We start from the raw sequence: 18,636 nt of genomic DNA, 5'->3' as shown, positions 1-18,636 counted from the left end.
GAAGTCTTCCCTTTTTCCAGCTTCCCCCTACGCTCCTTCAGGGCCTTAGCTGTCATGGACATACAGTCCTCGCACTCCGAACAATGGTGTTCAGCTCCCAAACACCACAGACAGACCCTGTGAGGGTCCGTCAGCGACATCTTTTTTCGACAGTCTCGGCATTTTTTAAAACCGGACCGAGGGGTCGTCGGTTCAGACGAGGAAGCCATCGAGTATGGCTCGAATATCTCGAGGAAAATGGAATAATATCTACAAAACTGAGCAACGATATTCCGAGGCACTGAGTAAGCGCGGAAAAACGGAACTGAGCAACGGACGCTGCACGCGGCCTTTATAGGCAGGATGACGTCGACGTCGATACGGCGGCTGTCGAGGGACATCGACTCGGCGGACGTCGACGCGCAGCGCCCTCTAGAGAGAAAAAATTTCCGAGGCCAGCAAAGCTGGAAAGAGATATCTAAGATAAGGAATACGTCGGAGGACACAATCCCTTCGAAATCACACATTTTTTTAGGCCTGCTTTTTGGTTGTTTAAAAAAAAAACTACTGGACGGATTTCAGCAAATGTACAAATGAACACTTTGGGGACCAAGCCGTCGCTCCTGCGGGAAATTTGGTGAAAATCCGTCCAGCGGTTTGGGCTGTAGGCGTGAGCAAAGCTTTTTCTCCATTCAGTCTTTGGAAAAAAATATATTTTGGGAACCCCCCTATAAATTGCCCCCCCCTTGACCAAACCTCACCAAACTTTGCAAAAATTCGGAGTGGCCAATATACATTTTTTGCAAAGTTAGGTGAGGATTCATCCAGGGGGAGCAAAGTTATAAGCCGCCCAAAAAATGTTCTTCCTATGGGTTTTGCCACTTAACCATAACTACATGGCCGCGTTATATATATATAATGCACAAAGATACCCAAAAATAATCAAAAAGGTCAAGCAATAACAACCATATATATTCTTTGAATGGAAGCCATTGTATGTGTATGAGTATGAGGCATTGATAAATGGATTCCATATATGAATGAATGAGATGCAGACTTGTGGGATTCCTGTGGGATGTAATGCTAAAAGCTTATGGCATTTACTGCATACATGTGGGTCCCATTTTGCTAAACCCAAACAGTGCCTTTAGAGGACTGATATATCTCAATGGGAATACCCTGCATTGATATGGGAGGTTTAGAAGGACAGTTTAAATTAATCCCAAATGACCACCAACTGACGGAAGCAATTCGGAAGTCATATTGACCAAATGTTCAATGCGCTGTGGGTTTTGGGCATTCCATTAGTCAAGTGATAGGCCCGATATAGAAAAAGCTTATAACTTTCAACACTGTACATGTCACCCTATTAAAAACATAGAAAAGTAGTTGACTCTAGATTTGGAAATGACCTTACTAAGCTCTCTATTCTTGGTGCATCAGGGTAGAAAAGCAGGTTGCAAGATCACAGGTAACTAGTTTGAAGTTTAGCCAAACACCTCATTTGTTAAGTAGGAGAAGGTGTTTTTTTTGTTCCTGGCTATCTTGCTTTTGGGTTTCAAAAAATTGCTCTCACACGTTGTTGACTGCGATTTAATTTCGCTTTTTATTTGTGCAAGTGGGTGGTTTATGTTCTAATATACATCTAGTACATTGGGGGGGTTCTTGAGTCCCCTTGTTGTCAGCCAACACGTGTTTCGACCCTAAGGTCTTTATCAAGGCTGATTTATTATTCAAATCCATGTGTGGTGAAGATTGGTAACAGTTTTAGTGACATACATAATAGGTGTAAATGTAAGGTGAGTGTTGTTGGGTGATAGTGAAGTTTAAGATAATCAGAGTGCATATTGGAACATAAATACATTGTATACAATACAATATGAGCCGGTGTGGTGGCAGAGGGAAAGAGGAGAAGGGAGGAAGGAGAGACAAAGGGTAAGCAATTGAATTTGGAGGGTCCTTATATGTATCATATTTGGAGTTGCTATGGCCTCTTACCTATTGGTACTGGCTTGTAGCCCCCTGTGGGGTCCTGGTTGGTGGGTCTGGTGCTTGTGCTGCGGTTGCAGTGACTCCAGTTGGGCCCTGAAAAACAAAGACGGTTCTGTTGTGTGGTTTCATCCTGTTAATTTGGATGGTACTGCAGGCTGAAACCGTTCACTAGGTGGAGTATGGGCCCGTGGCTAGGGCATTGGAAGGTCCGGGGTGTCGTCCCGATTGGCGTAGGGGCCGTGCTGGGCAACCCTGTTGGGAGGAGCATGAGGTAGCGTAGTGCCTGGTGGCCGTCATGTTGTAGTGGGCTGCTGCGAGATCTAGTGGGGGCAGATCATGTCTTGGAGAATTTGCAGTGGGGCAGTGGTTTGCACCGTGCGCCGGGTTTAGAGTGGCCACTAGGGAGGTCAAGGATCGGCATTGAGAATTGACGTAGGAGCAGAGTAGGGCAGCCCTGTTGGGAAAGCAAGAGAATGCGTGGTGCCAGTGGCTGCGTTATATTGGGGGCTGCTGTGAGATATAGTGAGGGCAGACCGTGTCTGAGGAAATTCATGGGGGCGGTGGATGCCGCCGTGCGCCAGGATGGTGTGACGACTTGGGAAGGTAGAGGGAAGTGAAGGGGGGGCAGTGTCCCTATGGCAAGTGGGAATGTGACCAACTCATGGGTGGAAAGTTGCCGTGAGGGCGGTTGGCCATGGCATGCTTGGGGAGGAGGAGCGCAGCACTGGTAGGTGTGCTGGCGGTGGCAGTACGTTGGAAATGCTGGGACTGGCCTCTAGCGCATGGGTGCTGCAGGGTCCGCATGGTTGTTGGGTTCAGAGGCTAGAGGGGATAAACTTACTTGTTTTGCCCGCGATGGGCGTCCTGAGATGTCCGTGCTGGTGGGCGGACCTCAGGTCTGTGGTCTATTTGGGGTGCATGTGCGCTGCTGAGTCACCGGGGTTAGTCTCTGCGCATGTGCAAGGAGAGGGTTGGTGTGAGTCTGGTGACGCGCATGCTCTTTGCATGGAGCGGTGTATCCATGGTGCGCATGTGCCAGGCGGAGCACGAGTCCCCACCTAATTTTCACAAACCAACTGATATGATCTCTGCACCCTGCACTGTCCTCCAGAGGAACCTCAAACTACGTGCCAGGCTTCCAAGGCTCTATGACCCTTTAACCAAATCAGCCCACAGCAAGGGTATTACTAGCCCCCACAGCCCTACCCAGCACCCTCTTCAACTAAACAGTAGACTCTATCGTGAACCTATCCACGCCCAGAAAGACACGCATAAATCCTCACTATCACTTTTAAAACCAGTACAACCTGAGACCAAGTAGCCCACGCTACAGACATTGCCGACCTACTCTACAATGAAGACTTGGACTTCTTAGCCGTTACTGAATCCTGGCTACATCCAACAGCAGGCCCCGCAATTATGTTAGCCATACCAGATGACTATACTCTACTAAGACTCAATCGTACCGCCCCTCGAGGCAGAGGTCTTGCCATTATAGCCAAAACTAAATTCCCTCTGACCATTGAGTCACCAGCCAACATAGGATCTTGTGAATCCTTAACTACAAAGTTAACCTTATCTAATACACAATCCATCTCCATTCACCTTATTTACCGACCACCTGGCCCCTTAGGGTCATTTGAAGAAGACCTCACAAATATCCTATCAAATAAACTCAAGAACTCCTCACAAAGTATCGTATTAGGAGACTTTAACCTTGGTTTTAGCGACCCTGCAGATGCTAACGCCACAATAATTAATAATACCTTAGAGGAACTGGGCTTTACCCAGAAGATCACAGAGCCCACTCATACCAAAGGTAGAACTCTGGACTGGCTAGCTGTGCACAATTGCCCAGTCCTGATCTCTTCTATACTTCCACAGCCCTGGACAGACCATTACCTGATCTCGTTCACCCTAGAGGCGACACCAGCGCAAATTGACAGTATAGCTCCAGCTGTTCAGACTAGAAATAAAAAGAACATCACCCCTGAAAATTTGATCCCATTAATCGCACCGACCTTGAATGCCATTCCGGACCACACAGATCCCTTAATGATGGTAGACATATATAATAGAGTCATGCTCTCATCTCTTGATGCCATAGCCCCACTGAAGTTAAAAAGAGCAAACCTAGAAAACACATCAACGCCTGGTTTTCTCCTCTTCTTAAAGCCCTCAGACAGGAAAAGCGACGCTGTGAAAAAATTTGGAGATCACTCCCCTCAGAAAAAAATAAGAAAAACTTGAGTAGACTAGCCTCTCATTATAAAAAAGAAATCATCCTGGCCAAACAAACGTCCTACAGCACTCGAATCTCACAAGCCAAATCTAACACCAGAGAGCTCTTTACAATACTAAAAGAGGTTGAATCTCCCATCCAAGCTCCTGACTCGTGCCTCAAGGATAAAAACTGGTGCACGGGTATACAAAATGCCTTAGCTAACAAAATCTCCTCTCTCAAGACAAAGATAAACATTAAAAAAGATTCCCTTCTCTCTTCCACCAAACCCAGTATCCCCACCCCTAAAAAGATACACCCAACTCAGACACACCCACCTGTGCACATTCCCCATTTTAACTTCCACAGAGTATCCACCAAAGAGGTAGAAAAGGTCATTCTCGCCCTCAAACCTTCGAACTGCCATGGGGACCTATGCCCAGCACAATTGATAAAGGATGCGGCTTGTGATCTCGCACCATTTATTACCAAACTAATAAATGCGTCATTCACATCAGGCAGCGTACCTAACAATCTGAAACAATCATGGGTCCTCCCCTGCTCAAAAAACCGAATCTAGACCCCTCTACTCCCACTAATTACCGCCCCATCACTACAGTACCATTACTTCTTAAAATCCTCGACAAAATAGCATACCAACAAATCCAACATTACCTTGAGCACTTCCATCTCTTAGGAGTCAGACAATCGGGCTTCAGGCCTCAACATGGTACCGAAACCGCACTCATAGATCTTAAGGCACAGATAGATGAGCTGAGAGATCAGGGTAAGGTGGCACTATTGCTACTTCTTGATCTCTCGGCTGCCTTCGACCTGGTCGACCATGAGATCCTATGCGACCACCTTCAAAAAGCCGCCCACTTCTCTCAAGAGGCAACTGACTGGATCCAATCCTTTCTAAATAACCGCACAATGAGAGTCTTTTCCTTAATAGCAGCAGCCGACCCAACACCCATCACCTGTGGCGTGCCTCAGGGATCTTGCGTCTCCCCGGCCCTGTACAACATCTTCACGAAGCCCCTTTTTGATGATCTAGATGGTCTGGGTATCACCTACACTAATTATGCCGATGATACCCAGATCCTCATCCCGTTTACAGGGGATTATGACAAGGATTTGGCCTTCGTTAACAAAGTGTACCTCATCATCCAGGCATGGATGGCCTCACACGGTCTATGCCTGAATGATGACAAAACAGAACTCCTCATTCTAGGGTCCTCACATAACCTTAACAAACTAGACCAAAACTACTCCTCCTTTGTAATTGACAACAATAAGATCACGGTAGCCAAGGAGGTCAAAACCCTTGGCGTCTACCTAGATTCCACTCTCACCTTTAAAAAACAAGTTAATGCTATGGCATCCGCCACATCTTATACATGCAAACTCATCAGAGCAGCCAAACCTTTTCTCTCTCCGTCTAACTGTATCACCCTTGCCAGGGCTCTGATCTTGTCCAAGTTGGACTATTGCAACGCACTTTATGTAGGATGCAACAAATATATTACGAACAAAATTCAGATCCTTCAAAATAACGCCCTAAGAGCAGCCCTCAGTATCTCTAAGAAAGCCCACATCTCTGATTCTAGAAGGTCTGTAAACTGGCTTTCTACCAAAGACAAAATATTCCTCAAATCGGTTTCCCTGACCCACAAATGCCTCCACCAAGCAGCCCCTCAATACCTCATCACTAGATTCACCAGACCTACTTCCTCTCGCCCCTCTAGAATGACCAACTCCAATCTCCTCCTGGTGCCCAGGTTTAAACGGTCTATGTCGGGTGGGAACAGCTTTCCTGTCAAAGCAGCACAATACTGGAACTCCCTTCCACCTCCTTGCAGGGAGGACCTCCCCTGCTACCTATTCAGAACTAAGACCATCCATTAGCTCAAGGTTCACGACACATAACAACCTCATGCTCTCTTGCTGCCCTGATGCTCCACCACTATGATTGTAAATATGTACATTTAGGTTGTCAACTGCTCAGTGTAGACACCTTTTCAAGAGACAACCGATGTATTGTATATAGTACTGCTTATATTGTATACTTCTGTAACCTATGCCTCATCGGCGTGCATTGTTTCTTTTTGACGTGTCCAGCACTGTAACCTCGGCTGGACTGCATTCCTCTGTATGTAACTAAGCCTTGCAATCCTCTTGTTGCCTCTGTGCCTTGCTACCCCTTTAGGGGTTAGGTGCGCAATATAAATAAATAAATACCAAACAAAAACCAACCATTTGCACAAATAAAAAGAGATAGCCAGGAACAAAAAAAACACCTTCTCCTATTAAAAACATACTTTACAAATGTGGCACCAAGGCCAGCCTTTCACCAAAGGTACCTGTTGGGAGCAAATACGACTCACTACCTAATCTTTGCAGGGGTGATATCTCTTTTGGCTCACTCTGCGATGTGATAAGCTTGTGGGTAAACAGGCAGTACAACCACTAGAAACATCATAATTCATAGCCAATCCCCATTAGTGTGGTTGTTCAGGAAACCAGGATACATCCAGAAAATACCCTTCATTTTTTTATTTATTTGTATTTGGTTTATACAAACCTTTACAAAATACAACATATTTCAATTACTTTCTTAAATTACACTTGAGTCAGACCACATACATTTATACCATTTATATGAATACACAATTTTCCTAAAAAACACTTCATATAATTTAAAACATTATGGTTAAAATTCAAATATAGCCATTACAAACCTTAACAAAAAATAATCTAAATGAAATTCATTTAGACCAGCCAACCAAACATCTCTAAAATGTTTGAGTTAGTACAGAACAAATAAAAATGAAAACCTCCTTACAAGTAGTACAGTACATTCAATTAAAGTGCAGCAGTGCAGAATTGATAAAACCCCACCAGGTCTTATTTCAAAAGGAGGTAACGCCCACTTAAGAACCAGTTCCTGTCGATGACTCCCCATTCCCCAATTTATTTAAATCCAAATATTTCAAAAAACCTGCAACAGCAAGACCAGTGAACATGGAGTTAAAACTACAGCATTGTCTCAATATAAAACCACTGTCCACACATCTTAGATCCATGCTGAATTTCTTAATATGACTAAATCTCAATATGAACAGTGCAGACACTCTATTAACAAATAATTCAATGTTTCAACTACCTCAGCAGCTTGACAGAATCGACAATATGCATCTTGAGACTATCAGCCTACGCCTCAGTAGGACCTCCTCGATCTATAGGAGGTTCCACCTAAAGTGCAAGATGATCTCTCTAAAATGCAGATTCGGAAAGCACACTAAATATCGAGCATGGAACCCCCTTTTTTGTTTTCAATGAGAGTTGTGATAAAGAGGGGTTCCCATGAAATGAATCCACTGTCATTGACCAGTCCCAACGCTGCAGTGCCTTTTTCACCTTAAGTACATCATATTCAAGATCAACAGTCTTACTTCTAATATCTTCCAAGGTGTCTTCACAATCTTTAAGAAATTCCTTTAAAAAGTTAATCTTTCCATTCGCCATCAGCATGTTATCATGAAAATGATGGCATAGTGTCTTATCAGCAGGAAACCAATTTTTTTTTTACAAGGATAGTGATCGCCATTTAGCTTTTGCTTGCAGTGAGAAAATGCTTAGCTCAAATTGGATTGCTGCTAGGAACTCTTAACACTTTCCTCCAAATAACTGCTTCCATTTTGTCGAAGTATTCATACAGCCATGATCCCCACAACTCTGTCCCATACAACAATTTCGGACAAACGTTCCCTTCATAATACTTCAAGACAGGTATAAGTGAGAATATACCATTCTCCGCGACAACCCTCCGTGACAACCTGGGTATCACTGGTCAGGCCCTGGCGTGGTTGACCTCCTTTCTCACTGACCAACCCTCTCAGGTCCAACTTGGGTCTTTCCTCTTTTCCATCTCTCTCTACTTGTGGTGTTCCCCAGGGGTCTAACCTTCCTCCCTGGCTTTTCAACCAAACCTGGCACCTCTTGCCCGTCGCATCACTATATTCTGCTCTAACTTTCAGTGTCATACGGATGACACCCAGCTATCCTTCAGGCTCCCCTCAGCCACCTGTGCTCCTTCTCTCATACAAGAATGGCTGGCCGCAATTCAGGAATGGTGTGCAGCCAATGATCTCTGCCTTAATGCCAGTAAGACTGAGATCCCCCTCACCGGGAGACCTGCTCCCTCCATTCCCCTCTCTCTCTCTGGACGCTCACCATGGGCCCTCTACCTGCTCCTTCCTGTGAGGCTAAGAATCTTGGTGCCATCTTCAACTCCACCCTCTCCTTGTCTCCTCAAATCTCTGATGCCTCTAAGTAGTCACACTATCACCTGCACCTCCTCAGAAGTATTCTGCCTTTTCTCACTTTCCCCCAGAAGCTCACTGTCTCCAGAGCCCTGGTCCTCTCTAGGATGGACTATTGCAACAGCCGCTTTCTGAATCTGCCTGTCTCTACTCTTCGATCTTTACAACTTATCCAGAACAGGACTGCAAGACTTGTCCTTGGCCTCAAGCCCAGGGATCCCATCTCTCCAGCTCTGAAAGCTCTGAAATCTCTCCACTGGCTCCCTGTGGCTGCAAGGATCAAGTTCAAGACCCTTTGCATCGTCCACAAGGCTTTCTGGGGCACTACCTCCACCTTTCTCTTCCTAAACATCTTCCTTCTCGAGCCCTGTGCTCATCCACCTCCAACTATCTGAGGGTCAGGCGCTTCTCCAAGCAGAGAGAGGGCGGTAGATCTCTTTCCTCGGCTGGGGCCTCCCTCTGGAACAGCCTCCCTGCCTCTCTCAAACTTGAGCAGAACCACCTCTGGTTCCGGAAGCAACTCAAGACTGTCCTCTTAGCTTACGCTTTCTCTCTTCCTCTACCTTGCTGATGTCACTGACAGCTCTGCACACTGGTCACTTGGCCATCCACTGGAACTCAGACCCAGGCTCCTGCATGTCCAGTTGCCCTTGAACTGCCTCCGGACTCCCCCAGCACTTAAGGGTCTGTATCTGCAACTCTACAGTCCCTTGTCTCTTTGCACTTTTGAGACACCCTCCGGCAGCACTTATTCAGTTACCTGCACTTCTGCCTCCCCCAGCCCCTCGCACTTCACCGCTCCCTCCTCTCCACACTTGCACAATCTGAATGAAACAAGGCCTAGCAAGATCGTTGTTTTTTCCTCCTTCTGTCCCCCCTCCTTGTTTTGGTGCGCCTAGAAACACTATGTGTACAGGCGCGTTATAAATGACTTATCATATCATAAGCAGGAAATAAACTGTTTCTTCTGTGGCTTATTAGAAATCACAAAACCCAAATAAAAAATACTCTTCTCATTACTCAAATGAATCTTATTCAAGGTCCACTTAAACGCACTATATTTAAACATTTTTGAACATTCAACTTTTTTGGTTTTTTGGATTAATAGTTATCCCAAAGACTTCAGAGACCTTCAAGAGAAGCTGCAAACCAATTTGTGTCTTATCAAAAAGGAAACAATCATCTGCATAAGCTACCCAGGTTATATACAAGGTTCCAATTTTTGGGGAAATAAATGCAGCAGGGGCTAAATAATTATTCACATCAGACACGTAAAAATTAAAAAGGCAGGGAATCAAAACGCACCCCTGCCTTAGTCCAATACCAGTTGCTATCCTCCGAGAGAGCTCATCTTCTTATTTAAACGTTATTCTTATTCCAGATCCATTGTGTATACCTATGCTCAACTTCAGAAGACCTTCTGGAATTCCCCAATTGGCAAGCTGCTTGGCCCACAATCTAGGGTGTACTACAGAGTTGAAAGCTGCAGATAATCAATCGAGGCAGTAAATGTCTGACCCTGTTTCTGCATCCAAGGCTGTTCCTGTATGTAATGCACAACAAAACCATTATCGTTTGTGCCATGCCCTTTACGAATCCTGGTTTGGAACACATTCATTCTATCATTCGTTTTCACCCACTCTTCAAAATGCAACAATAAAAGGTACGCAAAGACTTTACTATCCACATCCATTTTTCTTATGGACCAATAATTTCGAGGATCGGTCTTTGCGCCCCTTTTAAAAATGTGAACCACAAAGGCAGTATGCCACGATTCAGACAATGATTCAGTAAGTATGATGTAATTAAAGAAAATTGTGAATAAGCAGGCCCATCCACCAGGATTACTCTTAAATAAACTATTAGTAAGTTTGTTAGGCCCAGCAGCCCTAGAACTACTGCATTTTAAAATAAAATTCTGTATCATTTCCAAATCCACCAATGGGATTTAATTTTCCACCCTTACCACTTCACACTCCTTATCGGGTTGCAGAAACTCACATCCTATCGGATACATGCTTGTAAAATGGAGCACCCATTCATTCTCTGGAACAGAATTTATTTAACATCCTGATCAATATCTAGTTCATGTATTACCTCCCAGAATGCACAAACATTCTTATTCCCAAGAATATCCATCATTAATTCAGCATCATTCTGGAGTAATAGAGCTCCATGGTGTTGCATACAATGTTTAAAATGTTGCCTTTGTTTTCAGATTCTTTACAATTTATCTGTCGTTACAAGGTCACTCCCCTTCACAATCCTAATAGAGGAAAGAAGCTTGCATTTTTCCTCAGCTGTCACATGATCATATCTATATCTATGTATCACTTTTTGTCTGTCTTGGCTAGAGAAAGCAAACAGGGCCATTGAGTCTAAGTTTGTTTGTTTGTTTTATTATTTGTAATGTGCGAGCATACCCTAGGCTAACAGGGTGCAGCAGTTACATGAATATGCGAGGCTTAGTTACAACAACAAGAATATATACATACACCATAATAATAATAGCTATATACAATACAAAAATGCAGATAAACACATGAGAGTCCTAAATGTACAGAAGGCGAGAATATGCAAGACTTAACACCAGGGAGTGTTTGACGGCTTACGTTTTTAGCCATAAAACAACCTTAGAACTGAAGTTTTAATAAGGCAGGTCCATTCTAAGGGTTGGTGGTAGGGAATTCCACAGTTTAGCTGCTTTCACTGGGAAGCTGTTACCCCCTATGGTAGAGTGTTTAAAATTAGGGACAGAGAGACAGTCTTTATAGATTGTTCTTGTGGGTTTAAGGGAGGTCTGCCTGTGAAATCTGTCAATCAAATAAATTGGTGCAGCGTTATTGAGGGATTTGTGGGTAAGTGACATGATTTTTAGGAAAATGTTGTCTTTGATAGAAAGCCAATTATTCTGTTGGCTGTGTGCTGTAATGTGATCTCTTCTAGAGATACCCAATGCTGCTCTAAGAGCATTATTTTGAAGAGTTTGTAGTTTGCTGGTAGTGGCTTTAGCAGCCCCAAGATAGAGAGCATTGCAGTAGTCCAGGCGGGACAATATAAGGGCTCTCGCGAGGGTTAGGCAGCTCGTGTCGGACAGGAAGGGTTTGGCTCCACGGATCAATTTACACGTGTAAGCCATGGAGGAGGCTAAGCAATTCACCTGTCTGTTGAGAGAGAAGTTAGAGTCCAAGTAAAAACCTAGCGTTTTGACCTTTTGTCCTACTTTGATGCTATTGCCATCAATTGTGAAGGAGGAATAGTCAGGGCCTAGTTTTTGTAGACTAGAGGTAGTGCCCAGGATGATAAGTTCAGTTTTATCATCATTCAGGGCCATCCATGCCTGGATGATGATGTACACTCTATTCACCAAGGCCAAATCCTTGCCATAATCCCCAGAAAGTGGAAGGAGGATCTGGGTATCATCTGCGTAGTTAGTGTAGGTGATACCGAGATGATCCAGATCATCGAAAAGGGGCTTGGTAAATATATTGTACAGTGTGGGCGAGACACAGGAGCCCTGTGGCAAGCCGCATGTGAGGGGTATGAGGTCTGCTGCTGCTGTATGTGAAAAAACCCTCATAGTTCTACCGTTAAGGAATGATCTGACCCAGGTGATAGCCTCAACGGAGAAGTGAGCTTATGTGTTGAGGTGGGTGCTGAGGACAGAGTGGTCGACTAAATCAAATGCTGCAGAAAGGTCTAGGAGGAGGAGTAAGGCGGTTTGGCCATTGTCTCTGACCTCATCAATTTGTGTTTTAAGGTCAATAAGGGCGGTCTCAGTCCCGTGTTGAGGACGGAAACCTGATTGTCTAGCTCCTAGTATGTGATATTCTTCCAAGTACTTCTGTATTTGTACGTAGGCAACCTTATCCAGGATTTTTAGCAGAAAAGGTACGGTTGTGATACGTCTATAGTTGGTTGGCGTGGCTGGGTCAAGTGTGTTTTTTTTTAGTAACGGAAGTACCCAGGATTGTTTTAGATTAGTAGGGATAGAGCCGGTAGAGAAGGAGGCATTAATTAGCTTTGTGATGAACGGGGAGAGGTCTCGGGCAGCATCCTTGATAAGCTGTGCGGGTCACAGTTCTCCCTGACAGTTGGAGGGTTTCAGTGACAGAATTATTTTTTTCTACTTCAAGTATGGTGACTTTGGAGAAGTTAAAGCTAGTGATTTCCAATAGAGTAGGCTTCACAGTCGGTTTGGGGGGGAGGGGTCATTCAAGGAGGCTTTTTTACAGGAAATTTTGTTTTGTAGGGTAGCAATCCTGTTAGCTAAGGCATTTTGAATCTCTGAGCACCAATTTTTATCTTTAATACAAGTATCGGGAGTTGCTACGGGGGTCTCTGATTCTTTAAGGATGGAAAATAATTCCTTCATGTTTGATTTAGCTTGGGATATACGGGAGTCAAAGGAGGTGTGTTTTGCTAGGCAGATTTCTTTTTTGTATAGGGCTGCGAGTTTAGTAAGTTTAAGTTTATTAGCTGCTGACGGGAAATTTTTCCAAGTAGCCGCGCAGTTACTTTTTTGCTGCCTTAGGTTTTTAAGGAATGGTGTATACCATTTATTCAGGTGCGTTTTAGGCTTACTTGGCCTGAGTTTGAGGGGGGCGATTAGGTCCAGTGAGGTGGACATGATTTTATTATATTCTTCGACCATCGTCTCAGGGTCAGAATTGTCAGGGAGTGAGTTGAGTGTAGGGAGTAGGTTCGGGATAAGTCTCTCCACAGTGATACTCTTTATTTCTCGTGAGTGTAGGTGGGGCCCTGCTGATAGGCATGGGAAAGGGTCGGCTAGTAGAAAGCATGAATGAAACCAGGTGGTGGTCAGTCCAGGTTAAGGGTGAAATGGCAGTAATGTTAGCTAGCCAATTGTGGTCAGCCACCCAATCGAGTATTCTGCCTTTGGCATGTGTAGGTTCCATGCTTCTTTGGGTGAATCCTAATTCAGAGAGGGTTTTCAGCTTGGTAATGGCATGTTGGTCTGTCGGGTCATTGAAGCCCATATTAAAGTCCCCAAGGGTAAACACTTTTAAGGTTGCTGGCTAAGATAGTATTAATGTCCTCATTAAATGTGCTTATTGGGCCTGGCGGGCGATAGATCACGTGGATGTTCAGAGTTTGGGCATTAGTAAGTGGGACTTTAACAGAGAGTAATTCGCAAGAGGGGACGTTAATGGGGGTCGCTAATCTCATGGTGAGACTACATTTGTGGATGATAGCAGCACCCCCTCCTCTGGAGTTGGGTCTATCTTGTCTCAAGATGGAGTAATTATCTGGGACTGCTAACATGAGCATAGGGCCTACTGCCGGGTGTAGCCAGGTCTCAGTGATAGCAAGGAAGTCAAGGTCTTCTTTGAAGATCAAGTCTGCAATTTCTGTAGCGTGCGTTACTAATGACCTGGCGTTGATTAGGGGTCCCTTAATCTGGGGGTTAGTAATGGTTGTCATAAGAGGGTTGGCTTACGTTATTACAAGTTTGCTCTGACTAGTGGGACTATGTGGAGGATTAGGGTCGGAGTTCTGAGGCCAATTAAGTTTTGGGGTGGATTGGCGAGTGCAGGGTGTCATGGTTCTTGGTATCTGTAGGGTAGGCATCGAACAGGCGAGAGGCTCATAGATTTTAGCTAATCTAGCTCTGAGTCTTAAGTTCCTATCAATAGTCGGGCATGGGAAGGTACATGGAGTCGGTTGTGAGTCATTTACGTCTGGAGGTAAACTGCTAGGTGACTTCTTGTCGGGTATAGAGGAATACATGGTGGTAGATGAATGTGGTGACATGCTAAGCAGTGTGGTGCTATTTATAGAAAGTAGGAAACAGACTAACTGTCTAATAACCAAGGAGAACATAATAAAGAGTTAAAGTAGGTGTATTGGAGATCTGGATGATCGGTCTAACACTTAGGTACTTGGGCCTGGTTCAATACTGGTTGGGTACTCTCTAGGCAGGATGGGTCGTAGTAAATCCTTGGGAGGTGGGGTGTAGAACCTATGGTGTTGGCAGTAATACAGCAGGCTATGGAATAGCGAGCAGATTTGATCGGGCAGTTCTCGATGGACCCACCTTAATTATTCACTTCAAAGGTGTTCAATTTCCATTCATCAGTGGTTTCTTGTAGAATCTCTTCCATCCTTTTTTTCAACATGTTTTTATTCCTTGGTTTCCAAGAGACCCTATTACTGGACAGATGTATCACTAAATCAACCACATCCCCAAAATCATTTTTAACCTAGACAGATCCAAATGAAGTTATAATAATACAATGATCACTCCATGGAGTCTCAATCACAATCATTCACTGAATGAGGAAAGATCTACAAAGAAATAGTCCAAATAAGATCTGCTCACACCGCTGAACCAGGTAAATCCCCCCCCCCTCTCATCCCTTGTACATTTCCATTTAACAAATTGAGGCCAACAGACGCTCAACCCACCATCCATTTTTTACCAACACCTATCTTATCATTCTGGGAGACCATAGTCCTCTCAACAGGCCACTAGACTTCATCTGTGTCAATTTCCACTCTGGCATAGTTCAATTCACCTGCCAAGATCCCCTTCATTTTCTTTGACATACTCTTTTTTATATGGGCAGGCACCTGTTGCCCAGCTACTTTACTCAAACTTTGACCCAAGAGTTTTCAATTAATAAGCATCCTGTACTCTGGCTGAATGTGCAGATATTCCTTATCCCATCAACACTGACTCTATTTTCCCCCTCTTTACAGACAAAGAGAATGTGCCAAGCTTGTTCGCTGTGAGACCTTTCACTACCAAGTTCTGTTATTCAACATATGTTTCAACTATACCTTGTGCTGATAGTTTTACACGGAAAACTAGATAGTTTTGTGTATTACGACTTCTGATTTACTGAGAGGTAATAACTACATTAAGACCCTAAAATGGAAATACAAAACAGCTAAACGTATGTCTCGATTTATGCTGCTGAATACTTGTAAACTGTTGACAAAAAATCCTGGGGATGTGTCTTCGTTTTCAAAATAACTGCAAACAGGACATTTTGACAGTCATCTTTGTGTATTATTTTTACCAACAAATGTATAATTTTAGGCCAATATTCGATTAGGAGAAAAACAGGTTTTGATTAGCACTTTATTCTCCCCAAAACGTACTTTTGTATACATTTTTCTGTTCCTTTCTTGAGATCGCAGTTACCAAATCTGTCCCCAATGGTGTTCACAGCTGAAAAGCATTCTAGTGAGGCAACTTCAGTTTCTGTAAAAGAAAACATAGTAAAACAAAAATACAGAAGAGAACACTTGTGATTTAAAACTGTTAGCTGATTCTACTCCAAAAAGCAAACAATGATGGTATCAGAAAAAACAACAATAGTCAGGAAAAATGTGATGCTCTCCATCTGACTATAATGGTTAAGTGTTACCCTATCTGATTTTGCAAACCAAACCTCCAGTAAACAGAAGTACTAGCCCAGATGCCCATAATCTGCACTGTATTTGAGGTACGTTACACATAACGTGGCCACTATTTCCGTACTTGGTGTGGTGCAATGGTCAACATTGATGAGTTCTGAAACTTGTCTGGTAAACCCAACAAATAATCTTTATGGTGATTTGAGAAATCCTAATCCTTGCTCTCCCTCCTTGACAACCAGTTGGGCATGCATGCAACACAGGCTAGATGGGAAAAAGCTTCTCTGAAAGACGTTGCTGTCACTTTAAGAGTTTAGAACGGGATTTGGCATGCGCAAGCATCCCTCCATGCACCTGGTGCCCCGCCACCCGTGCAATACCAACTGACACCTCTCAGTCCTGCTGTTTTTTTGCCATGGTGGTTTTAACACAGCATAAGTAAATGGGGGACAGCTAGGAGGTTGTTGTGAAGGAGGGAGAGCAAGCACTAGGAGTACCAAAATAATTATGAAGCTCTTTATTTTAGTACTCCAGCATCCTACTCTCCCTACTTCCCAACTGATTTCGAACTCAGACCGTGAAGATCCATGCAATGGATGGAGGAGACAGTCTATGCCCGGCCAGGGTTCAAGCAAAAATGTCACGCAAAACATTCTGACGAAAGAAAACATCCCTCATTGAGGACGCATCCAAATAATAGTGTTTAACAAAGGCATGAGGAGTGGCCTAGGTGGCTGCCATACCTGCAATGAGGACATGTCTCTGGAAGATAAGCAATGCTGCTTCAGCTCTGGTCAAATGAGTGCATAGCCTTTCAAGAACCTGGAAACCAAAACATTCAGAGCTTTTGAAATTCAAGAAACTATCTATCTACAGATGGTGGCTTTCACTGCTTTATTCCCATAAAAAGATGATCAGATTTCCTGAAGGACTTAGTTCTGTCCAGATAAAACGTCTTCTCTGCTAAGGAAGTGTGAGGGCTAGGTGTCAAAACGCTCTCCAGATTCAAATGAAAATCGGTCAGGATCTTGGGGGTGAAAGAAGGTACATTTTAGAGAACGAACTTGTTATGGGAGATAATATAGGCAATCATCACTGTATACTGGAATCCCCAAAGAACTACGAACAACAATTTTTGTGCATCAGTTGTAGAGTTAATTGATGAAATATATGTCGACTACCAGTTCCGCTCACCTGGCATTTGCGGGGGCGTTGGGGCACGGTTGGAGCCCTCCCTCGACTTGGCTCCCCGGTGTCGGCTGTCTTCCCCAGCTGCCGCAGAGAATGTTCTTCTGGATGCTGGTATTGCCCCTGGAAGGAGAGGAGAGGAAGTGAGGATGGTGCGGAGGTGAAACGAATTTCCTCGCCCGTTTCGTGCCAGAACAGCGTGCGCAAGAGCCTTCCCATGCAAGCTCACCTGTTATTTGTAATGCTGGGCTCTCCGTCCTTCTTCCTTCAGCAGGGGCGCGTAGAATGGGCCTAGTCGCTTCACTGGCCCGCAAAGTGGCGATCCAGACCGGCTGTGACCAATCCACTTGAAGGGAAAGTCTTTGGATTTTTCAATAATGTCTTTAGCGATGAGTCTCGCATTGGTGGCAAGCAATAATGATGTCCTGCAATGTCTCTGCCCTACCCTATAGGTGAAGATGAAGATCAGAAGCGTGGAGCGATTCCTGGGAGTCGCCTGAGGATGATGGACTCTCAAGGTCAACAGGTTACCTGGCCGGTATGATGGAAGTCAAGACTCGGGTAAGATGCAGCCCAGAGTTCGTGCTTATGAGATTTCTAACCTGTTGTGTTCTCTTCCCTTGTAGGAGCGGTCTGACGGCGTGCAACAGAGTCCGGAGGCTTGAAGACAGTTTGATGGCTCCAGAGAAAGATACCGCGGAAAAGCAGAGAAGCGAAAGGCTCCCGCATCGCTGGAAGTCTGAATTGGGAGAGAAGAGGCCCCGACTCTGATGGAATGCAGGTAGAGTGCGCGCAGAGCGATGGAGTGGCTTAGATCGGGTAAGCGCACCTTCAGTGATGGAGCGACTGGAGTCAGGTAAGCGCACCTTCAGCGGTGGAGCGGCTGGAGTCAGGTAGGTGAATCTTCAGCGATGGAGTGGCTGGAGTCAGGTAGGTGCGCCTTCAGCGATGGCGCGGCTGGAGTCAGGTAAGTGAGATGGTCTTCAGAGCGTGAGTACCGGAATCAAGGTGCGATCTGGCAGTAAGCGTCACGCTGTAAAGCAGAGTAATGCGAAGCAAGGGCATGTGGTTAGCATGGCCTTCTATAGGCTGGCTCCGGCCCCTCCCTTTGGCCACGCCTTGTGGCTCCACCTTGCCCCGCCCAAGGATTCCAGCACGTGCCTCCCAATGCTGTTCTATGGCCACGCCCAGCCCTGATGCACGTGCCTTAGGCACAGAGTGTTCCAAGCATACATTTCTATGAGCCTGGCGCCAAAGGCGCCAGGACTGGATCCAAGTGGTCCTTGGGGGTGATGAAGGCCTGGGTCCTTACCCAATGGCCATGACACTACCAGACACCTCACATAATCATTTGTGGCGATTTAAATGCCAAATGCACCGAACTGAACCAGAGTGGGACAATTAAATCAGCATGGTCACCAGCTAAGGAGCAGGTAGCTCTATGGTTAGACTTAATGAACTCACACAACTTCCACAATGTGGCAGGGTTACAAGACAGCAAACCTCAGCTTCCCACGTGGGAGCGAGATTCTACAGCGGCCACCC

At 44.9% G+C, this 18,636-nt stretch overlaps 1 protein-coding gene across 1 annotated transcript in view; it reads right to left on the bottom strand.

Annotated features, from left to right (window-relative positions):
* LOC138493169 (disintegrin and metalloproteinase domain-containing protein 9-like) overlaps positions 1 to 18,636 on the bottom strand; it is a 4,098,706-nt gene that overhangs the window by 1,160,891 nt on the left and 2,919,179 nt on the right. The window contains exon 15 of the mRNA XM_069620352.1: positions 15,646 to 15,748. Within this exon, the coding sequence (XP_069476453.1) occupies positions 15,646 to 15,748 (103 nt within the window). The remainder of the gene's footprint in view (positions 1 to 15,645; positions 15,749 to 18,636) is intronic.

This window comes from Ambystoma mexicanum, chromosome 10, assembly GCF_040938575.1.
Source record: "Ambystoma mexicanum isolate Mex_15411 chromosome 10, UKY_AmexF1_1, whole genome shotgun sequence".
Classification (NCBI taxonomy): domain Eukaryota; kingdom Metazoa; phylum Chordata; class Amphibia; order Caudata; family Ambystomatidae; genus Ambystoma; species Ambystoma mexicanum.
Note: the sequence above shows the minus strand (reverse complement) of the source record. Positions and strands in the feature narration are given on the sequence as shown.